Source organism: Lytechinus variegatus, chromosome 3 (genome assembly GCF_018143015.1).
Source record: "Lytechinus variegatus isolate NC3 chromosome 3, Lvar_3.0, whole genome shotgun sequence".
Lineage (NCBI taxonomy): Eukaryota > Metazoa > Echinodermata > Echinoidea > Temnopleuroida > Toxopneustidae > Lytechinus > Lytechinus variegatus.
The window spans coordinates 71,886,556-71,905,233 of NC_054742.1; the positions used below are offsets into that span (position 1 = coordinate 71,886,556).

Here is an 18,678-nt window from a genome sequence, read left to right on the forward strand (position 1 = left end):
TATTATTACCCTGGCTTTAGCCTCGCAGCCTTTTACAGCGCGATGGCATTTCAAGGAATAAATTCCTGCCAGGTACCCATTTACCTCACCTGGGTTGAGTGCAGCACAATGGAAATCCATCCATACCATAAGTTTTTCTACAAGAAATTTGCTCAATCTCCTTATTAAACAAAGATAATCGCACTGAATCTTCAAGAGAACGATGAATGTATGAATATACACTTTTTAAAAAATGTTTTGAATACATTTGCATATTAGATGTTGATGGCTTTCCATAGTTGCGATTGATTTGATCAATCTCAACTCGCAAGACGGGCTCCTTAACCCTAAATAGACTGGGCTATTTCGACACCTAAGAAGACGGGGGGGGGGGCTGATTCAGCCCCCCCCCCCCCCCTTATGATCCCGGCCATCGATCGCGCAATCGCGACGAAAATTGGCACACGCCTTACCCATGGCATTATCTACAAGATTATAACATCAAATTCTGCAAAAATCTCATGTCTCATTAATTATGCTAATTTATGCGTAGAATCATAAGTTTGCTCTAATTAATAAAGTAATTCCCCTGTAATGCGAATTTTTGTTTCACATACTCTAGATAGGCATCTGATCAAATTTATTCCAAAAAAATTTCAAACATCACATTTATTTTCTTATGTATTCTATTGTTTTCTAAATTTCTTATGTATTTCTTTGTTTTTCGACTTTTTGTTTTTTATTTTTTTCTATGGAAATTGTTGGGGACTTTATTTTGACCATAAAAAAGATAAAATCAATTGATTTTAAGCAGTAAAAGAAAAATAATGATACATTTATGAATTTTGGCTAAAAACACTATTTGCATTGGATTTGTACACAAATTCATGTTTTTTGAGTAATTTTGGGTCTGCATGCACTTACGAAATGTTGCGTAATTTCAGAACCGCGTACCCGGGGGTCACAATTTTGGTCTCAAAAGTTGCGCGAGACTTGAAAGTAAAAAGTCAGCGAGCGACACGGTAAAAAAATTTCGCACGGCATATTTATCGCGGAAAATGTCGAGGGGGGGGCTGAATCAGCCCCCCCCCCCCAGTCTTTTTAGGGTTAAGTCATCAGTTCCATACCGTTTCCCACTTTTGGTTTGATGTATGTTTTTCTTGACGTTTCATTTTTTTTTAATCCATCTGGATTACCTTTCTATTTTCTATATTCTACACATTTTTTAGGTCTGCTGCATCATCAGGCAGACCAGAGTCATCTGTCAACACAGCTGGTGAGAATTGATCTTAGTCAGTTTCCCCAGTACATTGCTAATAAAAACAATATATATCATAGAAAAGATCAGCATGCCTTATTTTTACAAATTGATTTTTGAAAGTTTGCATTTTTTCATCTCAAAGGCTGAATGCTGATATATTATGTTGTTTGATATTCACAGTTTTGACTGAAAGCTTTTTAATCTTTTCCTATCGCACCTCAATATGCACAAATAGATTGTAATTAATAACAAAGGGTTGAAATACAAACTATCATCATTGACCATGCTCCTTTTTCAATAGATTGATATTTCTGGTTGTTTGAAGCTATTTTTCTTTAAACTTAATGAAAAGGAATAGTAATATTAGAATTCATTTCCAGTGCCTTCTATCACCTTGTGTAATGGATATGTTGCTATGTCAATCGTTAATCATCTATCCCAGGTGTCAGCCTACCTGAGGGTGTCGATCCATCATTCCTTGCTGCTCTACCGGAGAACATTAGGCAAGAAGTCCTGCAAGAGCACCTTGGGATTCGCAATACCCCTCACCAGACTGCTTCCCAACCAGCGTCTGCCCCTCCATCGGCTCCAGGTGAACCAGCAAGCTCGTTGAGTCAGGTTAATCCAGAGTTCTTGGCTGCTCTACCACCACATATACAGGAAGAGGTAAGTCTTGAGTCTGAGTTTTTCAGGAGGTTCTTTCCGTATGTGCCCATTGTTAACTTTTTGAGACAATGTAGAGAATAATTGTTTTTTTTTTAAGAGATCAATGAACATCATGAAAAAGTTTCTTTAGATCATTACCTAAGTGGAAGAAATGAAATGATCGTTTTAGTTGCAAAGAAAATGAGAATGTTGTCATCATACCTTCCAAGTGACTATACATATTGAGATTCATTATGTTTGCATACGAAAGGTTTGAAACATAAACATATATTCTTGTTTTGTAATGAAAGTTTAAATCTCATCTTGCTAGGTCCTCGCGCAAGAACGAGCTGAACAGCAACGACACACCCTGGCTGCCCAGAGTAGCACATCTGCCCCTGTTATACCGGCCGAGCCAGTGGATCCTGCAGCCTTCATCCAGAACCTTCCCCCTGGACTTCGTCAGACCGTTCTTGCAGACATGGATGACAGTGTGCTGGCAGTTCTTCCTGCAGACATTGCTGCTGAAGCCCAGGCTCTGCGACTGGACCGTGTCCTTAGACATCGTCAGCTCATGCAGGATCGACTGCTGAGGGAGACTGGTATGCTGAGTGCTATCCTCCGCTATTCAGGTGCTTTACAGGGTTGCGGACGAGAAGGTTGTCCCATCAAGCTACCATGATGGGACACCAGTCCATCCTGATATTACATTCCCAACCAACACCAACCTAGAACACTGCATGAGTCCAGTCAATAGGGGCCATGATTGAAGGAATTGATATCCAGGGTTGCCTGAAGAAGCAGCGCCAAAATATGCTTTTATTTCAGAAGTTTTATCCTTTGCTCTTTGTGTTTGCCCTGATTTTATTTGAACAAAACCTTACAAAAGCCTTGCAAATATTTGTTTGTTATTGCTTTATTGTTTAATCCCTTTAAACGTATTAACATAGTGAGGTACATTAATTAATAAGTCTATTGTCTTATTTTTGCAGGTTTGCAAGGTCGATTAGGGCATGGAATGAACTATTATCGTTTATCTGTACCCCGGCAAACAGGCCAATCTTGGGGTTGGGGAGGTAGCAGTTCCAACCGCGGCAGCAGTCACTCACGACAGCAAGGTATGTTTAGTTCCATCACTCAAAACCAAGGCAGACAACTTGTAGACCTTGAGGCGTTGACCTGCCTTCTTGTACTCTTGTTTGTCAACGAACCCAAGCTTAATCTGGTGCGTTTGCTACGAGTGCTTCGCAACCTCAGCTTCCATCAGCCTACCAGACAATGGATCCTACAGGCTTTACTCAGCATCATGGAACGCACTAAGGCATGTAAGACACTAGGTGATGGCAAAGTAGGAAATGCAGAAACGGACGTGTTGCCCTTGCAAAGGATGGACTCTGGTTCAGGAAAGGCTTATCAGCAACCCTCCTGGCTTTCAATCAGCATGGACGCTGCCTTAGGATGCCGTGCTAGTGTCTTCAAGGTGCAAAGGTCCAGCAAAAAGAGCTCTGACAAGCAAGGATCCCTAGTTTGCATACATCCACAGGTAGCACCAATGGTGTGCAGACATGTCATGGATGCTCTACTTGCTCTAGCAAAGGAGTTTCCATATCAGTTTATTCCCATAGCGAGCAAGAAGGACGCTCTTAAAGACTTTTCAGGGATTCCTGGTTTATCAAATACAAGTAGTAGTGCCTCAAGCAACAGTGAACGCAAGTCGACACTCACTTCCAGTCAAGAAATGGGTGAAGATGCAAAGACAAGTGGAAGTCAGAGTGATTCCAAAGCTAGTAACAAAATAGAATTAGACTTTTGGGACTTACTGGTAAGACTGGACAACACCAGTCAAGGCAGAAAAGGCAAAGTTACTTCCCGCCCTTCAACAGTTCCTGCAGCGAAGGAAGGCCAGGACCCAGATACTAGTAATTCAGCACTTTCCAAATTGATGGCTATGTTGTCACATCCTGTGGTCAAGCGGAGTACAGCTCTCACTGATAAGCTCCTACATCTGCTGTCCATGGTGACTAGCTCTTTACCTGATGGAGACAAGGACAAGAACAGTAGTCTGCAGGTAAGAACAGATCATCTAATATGCTCTTCATATTTCCAAATAAATTCAATGTTTTCGACAAAAACAAATCAATAGAAATGTAAAAGTTATTCTGATTCCTTCTTTTCATCCAGAGGTCATTGAGTTTGAACCCTGGGTGAAATAATTAGATGCTTGTAAGAAGCATACCTCAAATAACCAAGCAGAATATGAGTAACTCAGTCTCAAGCAGAATATAAATAAGCTACAAAGTCCTATATGGCAATAAGCTCATCATGTAATATTTGCTATACAAGATAGATGGATAAATGGATTTTGTTCAAATCATCACATCTCACAGTTCCAAATTGTTATGAAAATTACTCATAAACAGCTCATTGAATTCATATTTTTTTTGGTGACTGTATGATTGAGTGTCTTGTGGGTTGAGATCGTATACAAATAGCGAATAGACATGAGTGCGATGGTGCAAGATTTCACATAATGTGAAATAAAGAGTTGAATAGTGCCTCCACCTTTCACCGAATGCGAAATGTCGCACAATTGCACGAATAAGAATATTCGTTATCTGTGTCGTACAACGCCTCAGAAGTTAGCAAAAATAAGAACAGTGATAAATTTTTCCCTTATGTCTATCTATGAAAATGAGAAAGAATTATTGAAAGCAAAAAGCAAAATCCCATAAACGCGTATCGGATTGGCAGGAGCAATGCGCGTTTGGCCAGTAAGCCCTATGCCTGTTGAACCCACATTTACTAAGCACAATGCATTGAATCATAATTTCTATAGTGACTTCACCTTTTTCCTGACGGTGCAACAGTACATTTTGGACGGTACGAATGTTTGACATTCAACCACCCATTTGCTTGCATACAACCATCTAAGTGGGCTTTGTACAATACATTGATTTTAATTAGGCCCACTTTGAGATTTCCGTTCTCTTACATCCACATCCAATGTTTCTCTTCTTGATTAGTCTGGTGTTTTACGGAGACCCAACCCATACTTGTCAGATGCGGTCAGGACCTCATCGAACCGATCATCTTCTATCTTGGCTGTAGCAGCGCCCTCGTGTGGGGATCAGTCAAGCAGAGCACAAGCCAGTGAAGACACCAGTAGTTCTGCCATCACTCCACCTGTAGGTAGTCCTATGGATACTGCATCACAAGGTATGTTTGACCATTGTCTTTTGTAAGATTTACTGCTATATGAATTAAAAACTTGTTGTATTGTGTGTGTTCTTGTGATAAATCCATAGCTTTAATATAGACAATCTTGTTACATGTAAAGAGTTTTTCAGCGATCTTTCAACAGACCCCAGCACATTTTGAGTGGTAAGATGTAGTGCTTCAGTTGACCCCCACTTAGCCACCTTTATTGAAAACAATGTTTAATGATTATATTGCTTTTATTCTTTTTATCAAAGAATTCTGATGAAATAGTGACAAAGTGATCTTTGATCCAGTATTAAGAACATATTGAGGAGTGGCTATATGCATCACTCTCACAATATTGTCGAAGGAACTTTAGATGGTTTCCATGGTGGATGATTCAATGTACACCATGTATTCTTTTGCCTGAAAAAGACTATCCAAACTCGGGAGCGTTTCATGAAGGACTTGTTGGACGTTTTATCTGACAAGTCCTGTTCTATCAGACAGTTACCATAGTAACAGTATCTCTCAACTGATCAAACTCAACGAAAGTTGTCAGTTCTGACAACTTGTCGTCAGACAAAAATGTTGATGAAACGATGGTTGTGATGTTCTTGAACTTGCAGAGCTTCCAAATACACAGAGTGCCAATGAAGAAGAGTCATCAAGCAGTAAGACAGAACCTTCTGTTCCTGATAAAACTCTGGTAGATGAGAACCTCCTCCAGCTGGCAGTTGAGGTACGTTCGTTTCTCATGATTCACAGTGGGAGGAATACCATGAACAGTCACAAGTGTAATGGTGCATAGATACTGGGATGTGGGATTTATAATACCACAATTATAGTCTGAGTACATGATGGGCGTCAGGCATGAGGGAAGGACATGCATACCTTACAGGAATACATTCCTTTAAATTTGCTCCAGAGCTATGTGGCACATATTTTTTTATTTATACATAAAAACACTTTGGTGGTAATTTCATTGGATTGTGTTCGAACTCATTTCGAGATTGTTACCACAACTGGTATTTATCTTTAAATTTGATGTGAATTTGATTTGCTTAGAAGTAAAGAAATATTTTTTTTTTTAAATCTCATTTCTTGTGACACATGGACATACTGTTAGGATGATTTGTTTGTCTGTCATGGTTGGAGGGTTTAGAGGGTTTTAGAGATTTAAATTAATAACACTCTTGAAAAAAATTCTACCTAATATTGGGTGAAATGGGAACATGAATGATTGGTAAAAAAATACCACATTTTTGTCAATTTGATGCAATGTTGTGATATAATTTACCCTTAAAACATGCATTTTTCTCAATATTGGGGGATGGAATTACCCAGCAAACATGCCTGTTCCCTTTCTACCCAATATTGGATCAATTTCTACTCAGTGTTTTAGAGTGAAGGGAGAGTTCACCCTCGCATCAAGTTGGTTTTAATTAAAAATGGAAATGGAGAATTGAACGAAGGTGTCAGCAAATCTTTAACCAAGAATAAAGGAGTTATCATACCAGTTCTCTACTTCTCTCAATCAGGTTTTTCATGATTTTTCTTCTTTTTTTTCAGATTATGTGTACATAATATATTTACTTAAATTTCATGATCCTTAGGTGTTGACAGCTCACACCTGTTCTGAAGATGGTCTAGAGGATGCTACCACCATGTTGATGCAATTATCCAGAGGTCATGCTACCACCAGAGAGGCTGTCTTGAGACTCTTACTCAGAGGAGCACAAGAACTTGGCCAGACACTCTGCAGGTGAGAATCTTCTTTATGATCCGTAACGACAGATGTGTCAATTTCAGTCATTCTTGGTTACTTCTCCGTTTTATGTGCAAGGAGTCTTGGCACCATAGTGAAATTAAAAAAATTGGACTGCAGTCTTTTCATTTTACGCATTCTTTTAAGTATAAAAAAAAAGAGAAATGTTCTTTTGCACAAAATTTGTATTACAGTAAGTAGGTAAGCAAGTGGATAAAAGTTTCAGTGAATAATGGTTGTATATTGGAGTTTCTTCTCTACTCATCTATATAAAGCTTTTATCCACTTACTGTTTGTTGCCTGCATCATGTTCTGATTATTCAAGTTAATAGAATAGAGTTCATTCTAATATTTTATATTTTTTTATTTTAAATATTGCTATCAACTACTACTATTTTTTTTTTCTCACCAATCACAGAGACATCATGAAACTGTATCGTCAGGTTCAGGAGTACCGCGCTAGACAGGTCCAGACAGATACGTCCCCTGATGATCCGGACGATAGCACTACCAGCATGGCCTCCAGTGCTCCGTCATCGTCCACACCCTCTCAGGGTTCCATTGCCGACCGCTACAACCCCAGCGCAAGTATCGTCATCAACGCCCCCACCACGGGCGCCAAGAGGTCAGGGTTTGAGCTTCGGCTGCAGTCCATGGGACTCTTCACGGGCAAGACTTCAAACCAGAACTTCCTGTTGCGGATGCTGAAGGTCATTATCCAGCTGCGAGATGTGGCCAAGAAAGCCAAGCGGGTGGCCGACATTCAGAGGTGTAAGTAGATATGCTTTTGTTGAGGTAAAAGATAGGGGCTTTTCTTATGACACAACTCAGGTGAAATATTCCAAAGACATTTCAAATATTCTTACATTTTACCAGGAATGTCCTACCTGACAGACATGAGCGCTATGTAAGAACTCACTATTATAAATTCCTGTTATGGTCTACTGATCAAACATTTTTACTTTGTTCGGAATGATATGTTAGCTGCATTCAAATGTTGCTGAGGTTGAACCAATCTTTATTTAAATGTCCAATGGGATGTCCAAATTTCTAGAACTATCTCCTGTACTTTGTTTGGAGGGATGAAGGGGGAGAAATAATTCATCCTTTCCATTCCTTGTATTACTGTGATTTCTGTAGTACTTATTTCATTTACAATACATGTTTTTTATTCAGTGGGTGGTCCAAATATTGCTGCAGCTGTGGCTGCTCTGGAAACCAATGCAACAGAGCTGATGCAGATGATGAGTAGACGCAGCACGGTCGCATCCAGCAGTAGACAGACTACTGATAGACAGAATAGCCAAACATCTCAGGGGGTGAGTTCTATCTTCTCTTTCATGCTTTTTTTTTTAGATGACCCTGTAATGAATCTGTTATGCTATTATGAAGTGTAAGAAAAGTATGTAACAATATAGTTTACCAATCATACATATAGTATATGATAAAATGTGAAAGAAGTATAAAATTCTGATTTTTTTTTTTTAATGATTTTGTGATATGAAATAGCTTGTTCATGTAAACTCTTCAAAAAAACTGTTTGACAGTTTAAAAATACAACTGGGGTCATTTTGCAGAGTGAAGTGTCGGTGATCCTAGATTTAGTGTGTGCGTGTGCGTGTGCGATTAAGATTTTTAGATGTGTATCAATCAGATTATTGATGCATTAAAAAGTACAGGTTTTCTAGTAGATACTGTTTTAAAAAAAACACATTCAAATCAAATAAAGTGGTTGCATGCTTCAGTAATGTATGGCAGGTCTTTTTAGATATGAGGCATTCATCCAAATGACAGATATGGAGGATCCATCTTCTTGAATAATAATAAATTGGCAAGGCTTGAAACTTAGATGAAGAAATATTTTCTAACAAATATCGTTAATTCTATTTATCACGTTACTCAGGCATCTGGTGCGGAGACCAGCTCAGCTGCCAGTACGCCATCGGGCACAGCTAACACTACGCCGGTCTCCGAACAGCCCCCACCCGTTTCCGCAGCAGCAGTCATCGACACTGGAGAGGTGGTCAGTACGGGACGCACTCTCTCTGCACCTGCCGAAACTCCCATGGAAGTAGACTCTGTTACACAGAGGGTACAGCAACTGGACCGCCAAGCATCCACCAGCACCCAGGCCAGTCACAAACCAGAGGTTCATACTTTTTCAAACTTTCACTAATAATTGCGAACTAACATTTGAAGGCCCGAAAGAGTTGATATTGATTATAAAATCAAGCATTTCCATGATTGGTTATCTAAAGCTAGTTTTTTTTTTTAGCATACTGCGGTAAAGAACATCATTTTTTAGCATGATAGAAATATTTTCCACTATTATGGTTTAGTGCTTCAGTGTTCAGGTCAGACATACAAGAAATAACCTGATGTCGGTTACCTTTACTGACATGAGCTGTCTGTGCATCTAGCTTAGTCAGTCTACATTCTGAATATGTGAAAAAAAGAGAATCCCTTTGTTTTTCCTTAAGTCACATTTTCCTTCAGAATATTGAAGTTTTCCTTGACACTGCTCGTGCTCCTTGCTTTTGGTACATGTAGTTCAGTCATACTTAGACTTTGTCATACTAAACACTTAGTAAATGTATTATATTGTGGTTATGAACATTCTTAATGTATCTTCTTTCAGGATGGTGATGACGATAGTCCTCAGCTGAGTGAACTCCTTGGCCTGGAGGAGTTATGGGACACCCTGAGCACCTGTCTGACGGAGCTCTCCCTCACACCAGACACCCATGCAGTGCTTGTCTTGCAACCTGCCGTGGAGGCCTTCTTCCTTGTCCACGCCTCCGACAAGGATTCCAGCAAGGTATCCCGCTCTGCACCTGAATCGTCCCAACCCTCCGCCTCCTCGTCCTCCCAGGCTCTTCACAGGGAAGGGCTCACCAGCAGTGCCTCTGATATGGCTCCCGTCTCGCCCATGCCGAGTACCCCAGCATCGGGATCATCCCGGCTGGGTTCTTTGCCAGGGAGAGCTCGGTCACATCCATCGTTACTCCCAACATGCCGAGTGATACGCAGAAGTTTTTGACATTTGCAGGTGAGCTACTTGATATTTATCACAATGATATTTGCCACTGCACCATTACCCCAGAGCGATAAGGATTTATGCTTTCATTATGTCCATGAGCAGCTATTGTCTAGCAGTGAAATAGGGATATAATTCTACTTGTATGTACAGAATATAGCCATTATTAGAGTTCTTATCACTGATTGTAATTCAGTCAGATTATTTCCTTTTGTGCATCTTAATGGCATCGTAAACTTTTGTTTTGCGTTTCACAGAGAAACATCGCAACGTGCTCAACCAGATCCTGAGGCAGTCCACCATCCATCTCTCCGAGGGGCCTTTCTCCGTGCTCGTCAACCACGTACGCATCCTCGACTTTGACGTCAAGAGGCGTTATTTCCGCCAGGAGATGGAGCGAGGCGACGAGGGCATGCGACGCGAGGACATGGCCATCCACGTGAGAAGGGAGCATGTTTTTGAGGATTCGTACCGTGAATTGCATCGGCGTACCCCAGAACAGTGGAAGAATCGATTCTATGTGGTCTTTGAGGGTGAAGAGGGCCAGGATGCTGGAGGGCTACTCAGGGAGTGGTACCTTATCATCTCAAAGTATGTCTGTCTTGGTGTTTTTTTTTTTTAATCAAAATAAAGAGCTGCCAAATCACCTTGATTGATATGGAGATAATTGAATGATTTGACTTGAAAATTAAATGGTATTCAGTCGTACTGATTAATACATTAAAAAGCTTCATTGAATTGTGTCTCATTTTTAAAAATCCCTCTACGTTTTTCTCAGTTAATTATCCATTCAGACTACCGTCAGTTTGTCCACTATCCACATGGTCTAATTGCCAATTCGTCCACTATTCATTTTATCTCATAACTCGTTGGTCAAATAGCCATTCAGTTCATATACCATTTGGTCTCATTGGACTAAGTGTTAATTGTGCTAAATGAGTGAAAATGAAATGGATATTAGACCACCTAGTTATGAGACAAAATGATGATTAGACAATAGAGTAGTAGGTTTCACGGTACAACATGTATCTTTCTTGGGCTAGTGTTGGTCCTGAAAAGGACCACCTAATCTTGACGTTTCAACAAGTGTGTTCTTGTCGTCCTGAGGACTACTACTACACTATTCTTCTTCGCCATGGAAACCTTCAGAAGTTACATGATAGGACAAAGTGATAATTGGACTAAATGGTTGTTGTTAAATGAAATGTTGATGGACGGAATGGCATAAGACTAAATGGAAGTAGACAATGAGGTGAGTGGATAAGTTGGCAATGGACGAATTTGCAATTTACCCTTACAACTCGTGATACCTTACCTAAAATCCCCCATTGACCTTTGGCATTTCGTTATCTGTTCCACCCACAGAGAGATCTTCAACCAGATGTACGCACTGTTCCGTACGTCTCCGGGAGACAGGGTAACCTACATCCCCAACCCGTCGTCCCACTGCAACTCCAACCATCTCAGCTACTTCAAGTTCGTAGGCCGCATCATCGCCAAAGCCATCTATGACAACAAGCTTCTGGAGTGTTATTTCTCTCGCTCCTTCTACAAGCATATTCTCGGGAAACCAGTCAAGTGAGACCCCATTCCTTTAATTCGATGGATTCACAATATGGTGCGCCGTCTGTCGGTTGCAGCGAACAGGCTACAATTTCTAACTTTGGGGTCGATATTGCATGTAGGCGCAGGCAGTGCCCAGTGCTAGTGCTTCAAAAATGAAATCCATATGGCAAGAATTCACCAAAAACGGTCTAAATTACCTCCTGGACCCTAGTAAACAGCATGTTCGATTGAAAAATCGCATGCATGCATTCACCTTAGTATTAGCACGCGCAACAGATGTAGACTTTTTCCCATGATGCATTGCGGATATCAGCCTGTCCGCTGCAACGGATGGATGGCGCACCATATTGTGAATCCACCAAATTGTTTTTTCATTCTCTATAGGAACATATTCTTTGAAAGCCATTATAAGAAAAAAAATCCATTCCTTGGTATATTTATTTATTCCTGTAGGAGAGTTAACTTGAATCCTTGAACTATGTTCTTTTGCTGTTCTTCATATTCAGCATCACTCTCATTTTGTGTAGAAGAAATATTTACATAGGAAAATAATGAGGAACCTTCAACATGTACTGTTTTTACACTTGAAATAATGCTTTCCTATTCAACATATCAAATTGATGGATATTCAAATGTTTGATAAATACCATTTTCTCATCTTTTTTTATGTGTAGCTTTTCACACTATGTACTAAAATCTGTAGTGAAATTTGAATTGACGAAAACAGCAAGAGCAAAGTAGACGGTTGATATTGTTTTAGAAACTTTACCTCTTGAAATTAAATCAATCGAATTTGATTTTGGCAGGTACACTGACATGGAGAGTGAAGACTATGCTTTCTACCAAGGACTTGTATTCCTGTTGGAGCATGATGTCTCGGACCTTGGTTATGATCTAACCTTCAGTACTGAGGTATGTATCATGCTTCAGCTGTCTGGAAGAGTTCTCTCATTCAGAGAAAGGGATAGAGCTTTTTTTTAACCTTTTGACCACCCTTTGCATATATTTTTGTAATAAAAATCTGAAGATTTAGGTCATGTCAAAAGTTTTTTGTGTTTGTGTGATTTATTTGTTTACTTTCTTTGTGTTTTGTTTTGTTTTATGGGGGGGGGGACAGTAAACATCTCTTAGTTCTTCCTGTGGTACGTTATCAATTTTCATATTACTTTTAGCTTGATTTTATATTTAGAATTGAGATTCTGATATTATCCAGAGTGTTCATTCATTAAGTGCAGGATTTTGGTAATCCGTGAATCAACCTCTAAGCATTTTCAGAACTTGCATGACAAAATGTTCAATGAAGCATTTAAATCATCACGATCTTTTTCCAAAGTCACCATTAACCCTTTGAATCCGATAGGCCGGAATACTGGCCTACAAGTAAACGCTCATTTTCCCGATAGGCCGGAATACCCGCCTACAGCCATGTGACTTCAAAAACATGGATTCTAAATGTCAGGTGATCTTTCAAAATGACGTCATCTTTCTAGTACGTGTAGGAATGTTTGGTCGATATCAATGTCGGCAATGATTTCTGAAGGATTTAGCTTAAAAAATGGCAAAAATATGCCATTTTTTCTCGTGTCGTATGTGCGGTAACACACGGTGTAATACGCAGCTAGTCGCGTGCTTACTGTGGGGAAGCAATTGGTATATCTGACTTTGCCGAAAACAGTGATTTTGAGCCCAAAACAGACACTAAATTTGATATTTCTGTTTGTAGACTAGGTCTATGAGAAGCTAAACAACTTCAGCCGGCTCGGTCCGGGAACTAGCGGGGGGAAGATGCCGTTGGGTCTCGAATCATGAGGGATTGTGAATGTGGTCGATATGTCACTTATGTGCAAATAATTCAGGGTATAGGTCACGGCCGCCCCTAATAATTCCAGCTTCAAAGGGTTAAGATGGCACTTTAACAGCAGTGTTCAGTAAACCATCTCTTTGCATGTATTTCCACAGATTGAAGAATTTGGGGTGACGGAAGCGAGGGACCTGAAGCCCAACGGCAGCAACATAACAGTAACCGAGGAGAACAAACAAGAGTACGTCCACCTGGTATGCCAGATGAAGATGACGGGTGCCATCCGCAAACAGATCGACAGCTTCCTGGAAGGCTTCTATGACATCATCCCCAAGAAGCTTATTGGTATCTTCAATGAGCAGGAGCTGGAGCTCCTGATAGCAGGGCTGCCTACCATCGACGTGGACGACCTGAAAACCAGCACAGAGTACCACAAGTATCAGAGCAACTCTCTGCAGGTAAAATTCAGGCATTTTATCGAACATGATTTGAACTTATTGTGATTGTATAATGGCTTGAAATGACAGGATACCTTCAAGAGGGTAAATTGTCCTTGCTGTTACTTAAGTATTTCAGTATTAATGAGCATGAATTGGTGAGGTAGGTAATGACAGGATAGGTATGCATTCCTTAAATTGCAGTGGGAGGAGAGACTGGCAGGTCACAGTTCTGCGTGCGCGCCCTTTTAGGCAACCCAGATTGGCTGGCTCCTCCAAAAATGCGCCTTTGAATGTCTTTGACATTATATGGCGCTATACAAATGTTGTGCATCATTATCATCACATGAGAAAGATAAAAGTTCCTCATAACGCTTTTCTTTCAAATCCACCTTGTTTCTAGATCCAATGGTTCTGGAGAGCGCTACGCTCCTTTGATCAAGCCACGAGGGCCAAGTTTGTCCAGTTTGTGACGGGAACCTCCAAGGTACCCCTCCAAGGGTTTGCATCCCTGGAAGGAATGAACGGACCTCAGAAATTCCAGATCCATCGTGATGACAGGTCTACAGATAGACTACCAACTGCTCATACATGGTAAGTGCTGCAAACTATGTAGTCAGTTTTAAAATCGACCCTATAAAAATTCAAGAGTTGGATTTTGTAAGACAAGTTTTGCGATACACAATTTCATTCTTGTGACAGTAAATTTAAAATTTGAAAATGAAAAACCTTTATATTTACCACTTTAAGCTTGATCCAAACACTTTATTCTGCCTCTGATTTTTACTGTAGATAATGAGTATGTTAATAAAAGTTTTGATTCCTATGATATAACACGATTAATAATTTAGAAACAAAAAATGATGTGTATCTCCTTTCACCAGTATGCCATTGAGATGTGACTTTAAATCAAATAAGCTATTTGGGAGGAAAATGTATATTTGTCTAGCCAAACATTGTCAATGGATTTCATACTTGTAAATGTACAATATAGGTTTAAGAATTAAAGGAATGCAGAAATCCCTGTGAAAAAATTATTAACAATGGTATTTCTGCAATTTATTCAGCAATGAGGAGAAATTTTGGATGTATCTTTGTCTCTCAGTCTGAGCTTTTGTCATACTGATTGATTAACTCAATTTAAACCACATTCTTATCCCAAGCAAGAACTCTAATTCTTGACTCTCATTTTCTTTTACAGCTTCAACCAATTAGACTTGCCAGCCTATGAGACGTATGACAAGCTTCGACGAATGCTCCTTCTCGCCATCGAGGAGTGTACTGAGGGATTTGGGCTTGCATAGAATCAAGAGAAATGATGGCCTCCAGTCCAGAACACAGTTATTTACCTTTCTGATGATGATGATGATGATCAAATTGTTATCATTCCCCTGTGCTAGGAAAAAATAGTATTATCAGAGACTATCGTTTCCTGCATCCTTGAATAAACATTTGAATGTTTTAGATAAAGTTTAAAAGATTTTTTTTTTAGTTAAGGGATATTGTAATGAACCTTTACTCAATGTCATATACCTTTAACTTAGTATTTTATACCTTATATACTAAAACTGCATACCTTTATCAATTCTGATGTGGCCATATTTTTTGGTGTATGGCAAATCAAGATTGAATCATATCAATATTATTTGTACTTAACCTACACCATAACATGGAGTATTTGGCTGATTTATTGCAAGAAAACACTTATGCAGAATGATGGCAAGAAACAATATTGCATTCTGTTTGAAGATAACAATCTGTTTATCTACTGTCCGGTATGCTGCTGATTTCAATAATTTCGCAATACATGCGTCACCGACATTCATTATCGTGAGAGGCGTACTTATCCATGTGGGGCAATATTATTTTGCTAGGTAGAAGGTGCCATGAGTGAGGATAGAAACAATTTAAGTAATTGATCTCAATGATGAAGATTAATCAGTAAAATTAATAGTGAGATCCGAGGAAGACTAGAGTGATAACTGAGGTTTATAATCTCATGAAGTACAAGATAAATATGGTAAAAACAGTGTGTTGCATACACTGTGGCCAGACAATCTCCGAAGATTAACAGGAAATAGTGACATCACGATAAGGATGAAACTGAAGTTGCAAGGATTGCAAATTATGTGAATTAAAGCTTTCCCACTCAAGCCTCATGTGATCAATTTGGTTTTCTTTTCTTTTTTTCTACTAACAAAATAATTAAATCGAAGTTCATGAAACTATATATTGATCACACAATTTTTTTTTCAAGTGATGAAATTCAAATGAGAGTTTCTGAAAGCTTAATCACTTGTATTAGAATATATATTTATAAAGCGCTTAGACACGTTCCGATGTATTAAGTGCTGTATAAAAAGGCGGATTATTTTTAAAACAGAAGTATGATGAAAGGTCTTGAGCGGTGTTGATGTAGTCTTGGATAATTCTTTGCTACCAGTATGGATGAATGAACCTGCTATTGGTGTAGTGTGTCAATCCATGTGGTAAGCCTAGTTACTATCAAGCAAGCAGGGTCTTTAGTCTAGTTATCCTTCAGGTGCTTCCTGCTCATCAAATCAAAATTTTGGTTCTTGTCAGGTGATGACTAATGCTATTCACAATGTATCAACTATGCACATACAGTGACAAAGAATTTTTGATTTTACAAAATGTGAATTGTACAAGAAGTTCATTCTAATTTCACTTTGCCAGTTACAGAGATATGCAAAAGGGAATCATTGTAACTTTTTAAGTTGTCCTGCTCTAGTTTTTTTTTTTTTACTCTCCAACCATGCCTTTCACCTGCATATGATATGCTTTGAAATATTCAAGCAATCTAGATATTCTCCCGAATTAATAGTCCCAACTTTGTTAATTGTTAGTTAATTAATATCATAAGGATACTGAATTGTAAGGAAACACAGCCAAAAGTGCACCATTGTATCTTTTCACAGATTTTTCATTTTAAGCAACCAGCTTCATGTGTGCTTGCGCATACACTCGATCAAATTATTACCACAGCTCAGGGCAGACAAAGACATTGAATAGTGGGGTTCCTTTCATCGCAAAATCTATTCTATTTACATATGGACATATATACTTGTATACACTGTTTCATATACATAATTATATAAATGACCTTTCTTAGAGGATGGTCTATATGACAGTCCTTTATAGAAGACAAGTTTGTTGCTTGAATTTCAAGCTCAAGAAGCGGTGGAAATTCAAGGTGACTTGTTTATATCTATCTGATCGGTCAGTATAATCACAACACATTAATGATTATTCAAAATAAATGTTGAATCTTTAGGCCAGTGTAAATGTTTGGTCATATTAATGGATTTCTGATCTACTTGTATAAAACTGATTTTGACTCATGATATTGGCAGTAACGTGATTTGATATCTTACATATTGCATGTTTTATTTCTATTTCTTTTTTTCTATGCCATGTTAAACAATAGATAATATCAAGAATTGTCTCTTTAGTCTATAAAATAGAAAGTTTTGAAAGAATTGAAGAGGGGTTTTTTCCATGATGTTCTGTATACAGTATTTCTCAATTGGTTCAGTGTTTATCAGTTATAATAACATTGAGAAGAAAATTGATATGTTTTTGTATCATAGATAATTTGTGAACTATGAATTGTACATTTCTATGAGGAATAGACAAGATATTCTGAGACAAATTGAAATATTTCTGAAGTCTTGAGCATTATTATTGATATCATAAATGTTTTGTTTGTATGAAAGCTCCAAAAGGCTGGATTTCCTTTATGTGATGTACAAAAAATGATAAATTCTTGCTTTGAAATGAGTTTAAAAAGCAAATTAGTATTTGATTACAGAACTTAACTAGGGAATGATTTATGCATTTGAAGCAATAACTTTATTGCATCATATCATATTTTGTTCTTGGCATATTTCCTGATGCAATTGTGATATGTGGGGGATGGGTCAGTGAGGTTTGGATTTATTGTTCTCGTTTCAGGCATTGTTGGAAATATAAGTGTGTGTAAAGAAACAAGGATTGTTTCACAGACTTGTATTCAAGGGAAACTTGAAGTTGAAAAATTGATTAAAGATTGTTTGAAAATGTTATTTAGGGCCTCTAGCCTACTGTGCAAAGAAGTCAGTGGTCATTGCCAATTAAAGATATGACTTATCGAAAATAAAGCATGTTTGAAGTTCAGTGCCTTTTTTTTCTTTCTTGAAATGACTTGTTTTGCTTAGGTAAAAGCAACTGGTCCATATCATTTGAAATCAAATCATACCTCTGAAAATATCTGCATAACTGTGGGCTAAGATTGACACTTCATATTCTAATTGTTCGTAAAAGCTATTCACAGGTGTACAAACTCCATATGAATAATGAAAAATGATATTGTCAATTTTCGTGCATCAACTACAAGCATATAAAGACATTAACACTTCTACACTTCATGATATATAATGTAACTACTTATAACACATCTCATGAAATGTTCATTAGATGAATGGGGAATATTAAAGATCAATACCAGTTGTGGTAATGATCACAAAATGAATTTGAACAGAATCCATTGAAATTACCACCAAAGTGTTTGAATGTATGAATGAAAAATATGTGCCAAATAGCTCTGGAAGACAATGCATAAATGCTGAGAAATGAGCAAAATAAGCACGGAATTCCATCAAATGTCGGGTATTTTCAAAGCAATAGTAATACACTGTCCCACATATGCTTTTCTGTGCTAGTGATCATCAGAATTATCGATTTTGAGCTATGATTTCATGATTTTACAAAGAGAAGTTTACATTAATGTAACAGATCTAGATGTATGAGAATATTTTGACAATTAACCTTGATTTTTAAAGACTTTCATGAGTATATGATCCACTGATGAGTGGTCCTGCAGATAAAAATGCCCAAGCAATTGTTAAAACCGATTAGATCATATACCTAAGCAGGGGCTGCAAAAACTGGCGATGCCCTAAATGTCTAAAAATAATATACCGGTAA

General features: G+C 38.4%; 1 protein-coding gene across 1 annotated transcript in view; it reads left to right on the forward strand.

Moving 5' to 3' along the window:
* LOC121411867 (E3 ubiquitin-protein ligase HUWE1-like) overlaps positions 1-17,839 on the forward strand; it is a 76,773-nt gene extending 58,934 nt beyond the window's left edge. The window contains 18 exon segments of the mRNA XM_041604751.1: positions 1,209-1,255; positions 1,683-1,906; positions 2,217-2,517; positions 2,878-3,953; positions 4,909-5,101; positions 5,713-5,825; positions 6,700-6,848; positions 7,270-7,622; positions 8,028-8,170; positions 8,755-9,000; positions 9,490-9,808; positions 9,811-9,900; positions 10,146-10,479; positions 11,254-11,466; positions 12,261-12,366; positions 13,414-13,713; positions 14,096-14,286; positions 14,894-17,839. Coding sequence (XP_041460685.1) covers positions 1,209-1,255; positions 1,683-1,906; positions 2,217-2,517; positions 2,878-3,953; positions 4,909-5,101; positions 5,713-5,825; positions 6,700-6,848; positions 7,270-7,622; positions 8,028-8,170; positions 8,755-9,000; positions 9,490-9,808; positions 9,811-9,900; positions 10,146-10,479; positions 11,254-11,466; positions 12,261-12,366; positions 13,414-13,713; positions 14,096-14,286; positions 14,894-14,996 — 4,501 coding nt within the window. The 3' untranslated portion in view covers positions 14,997-17,839.
* Positions 17,840-18,678: the final 839 nt, after the last annotated feature.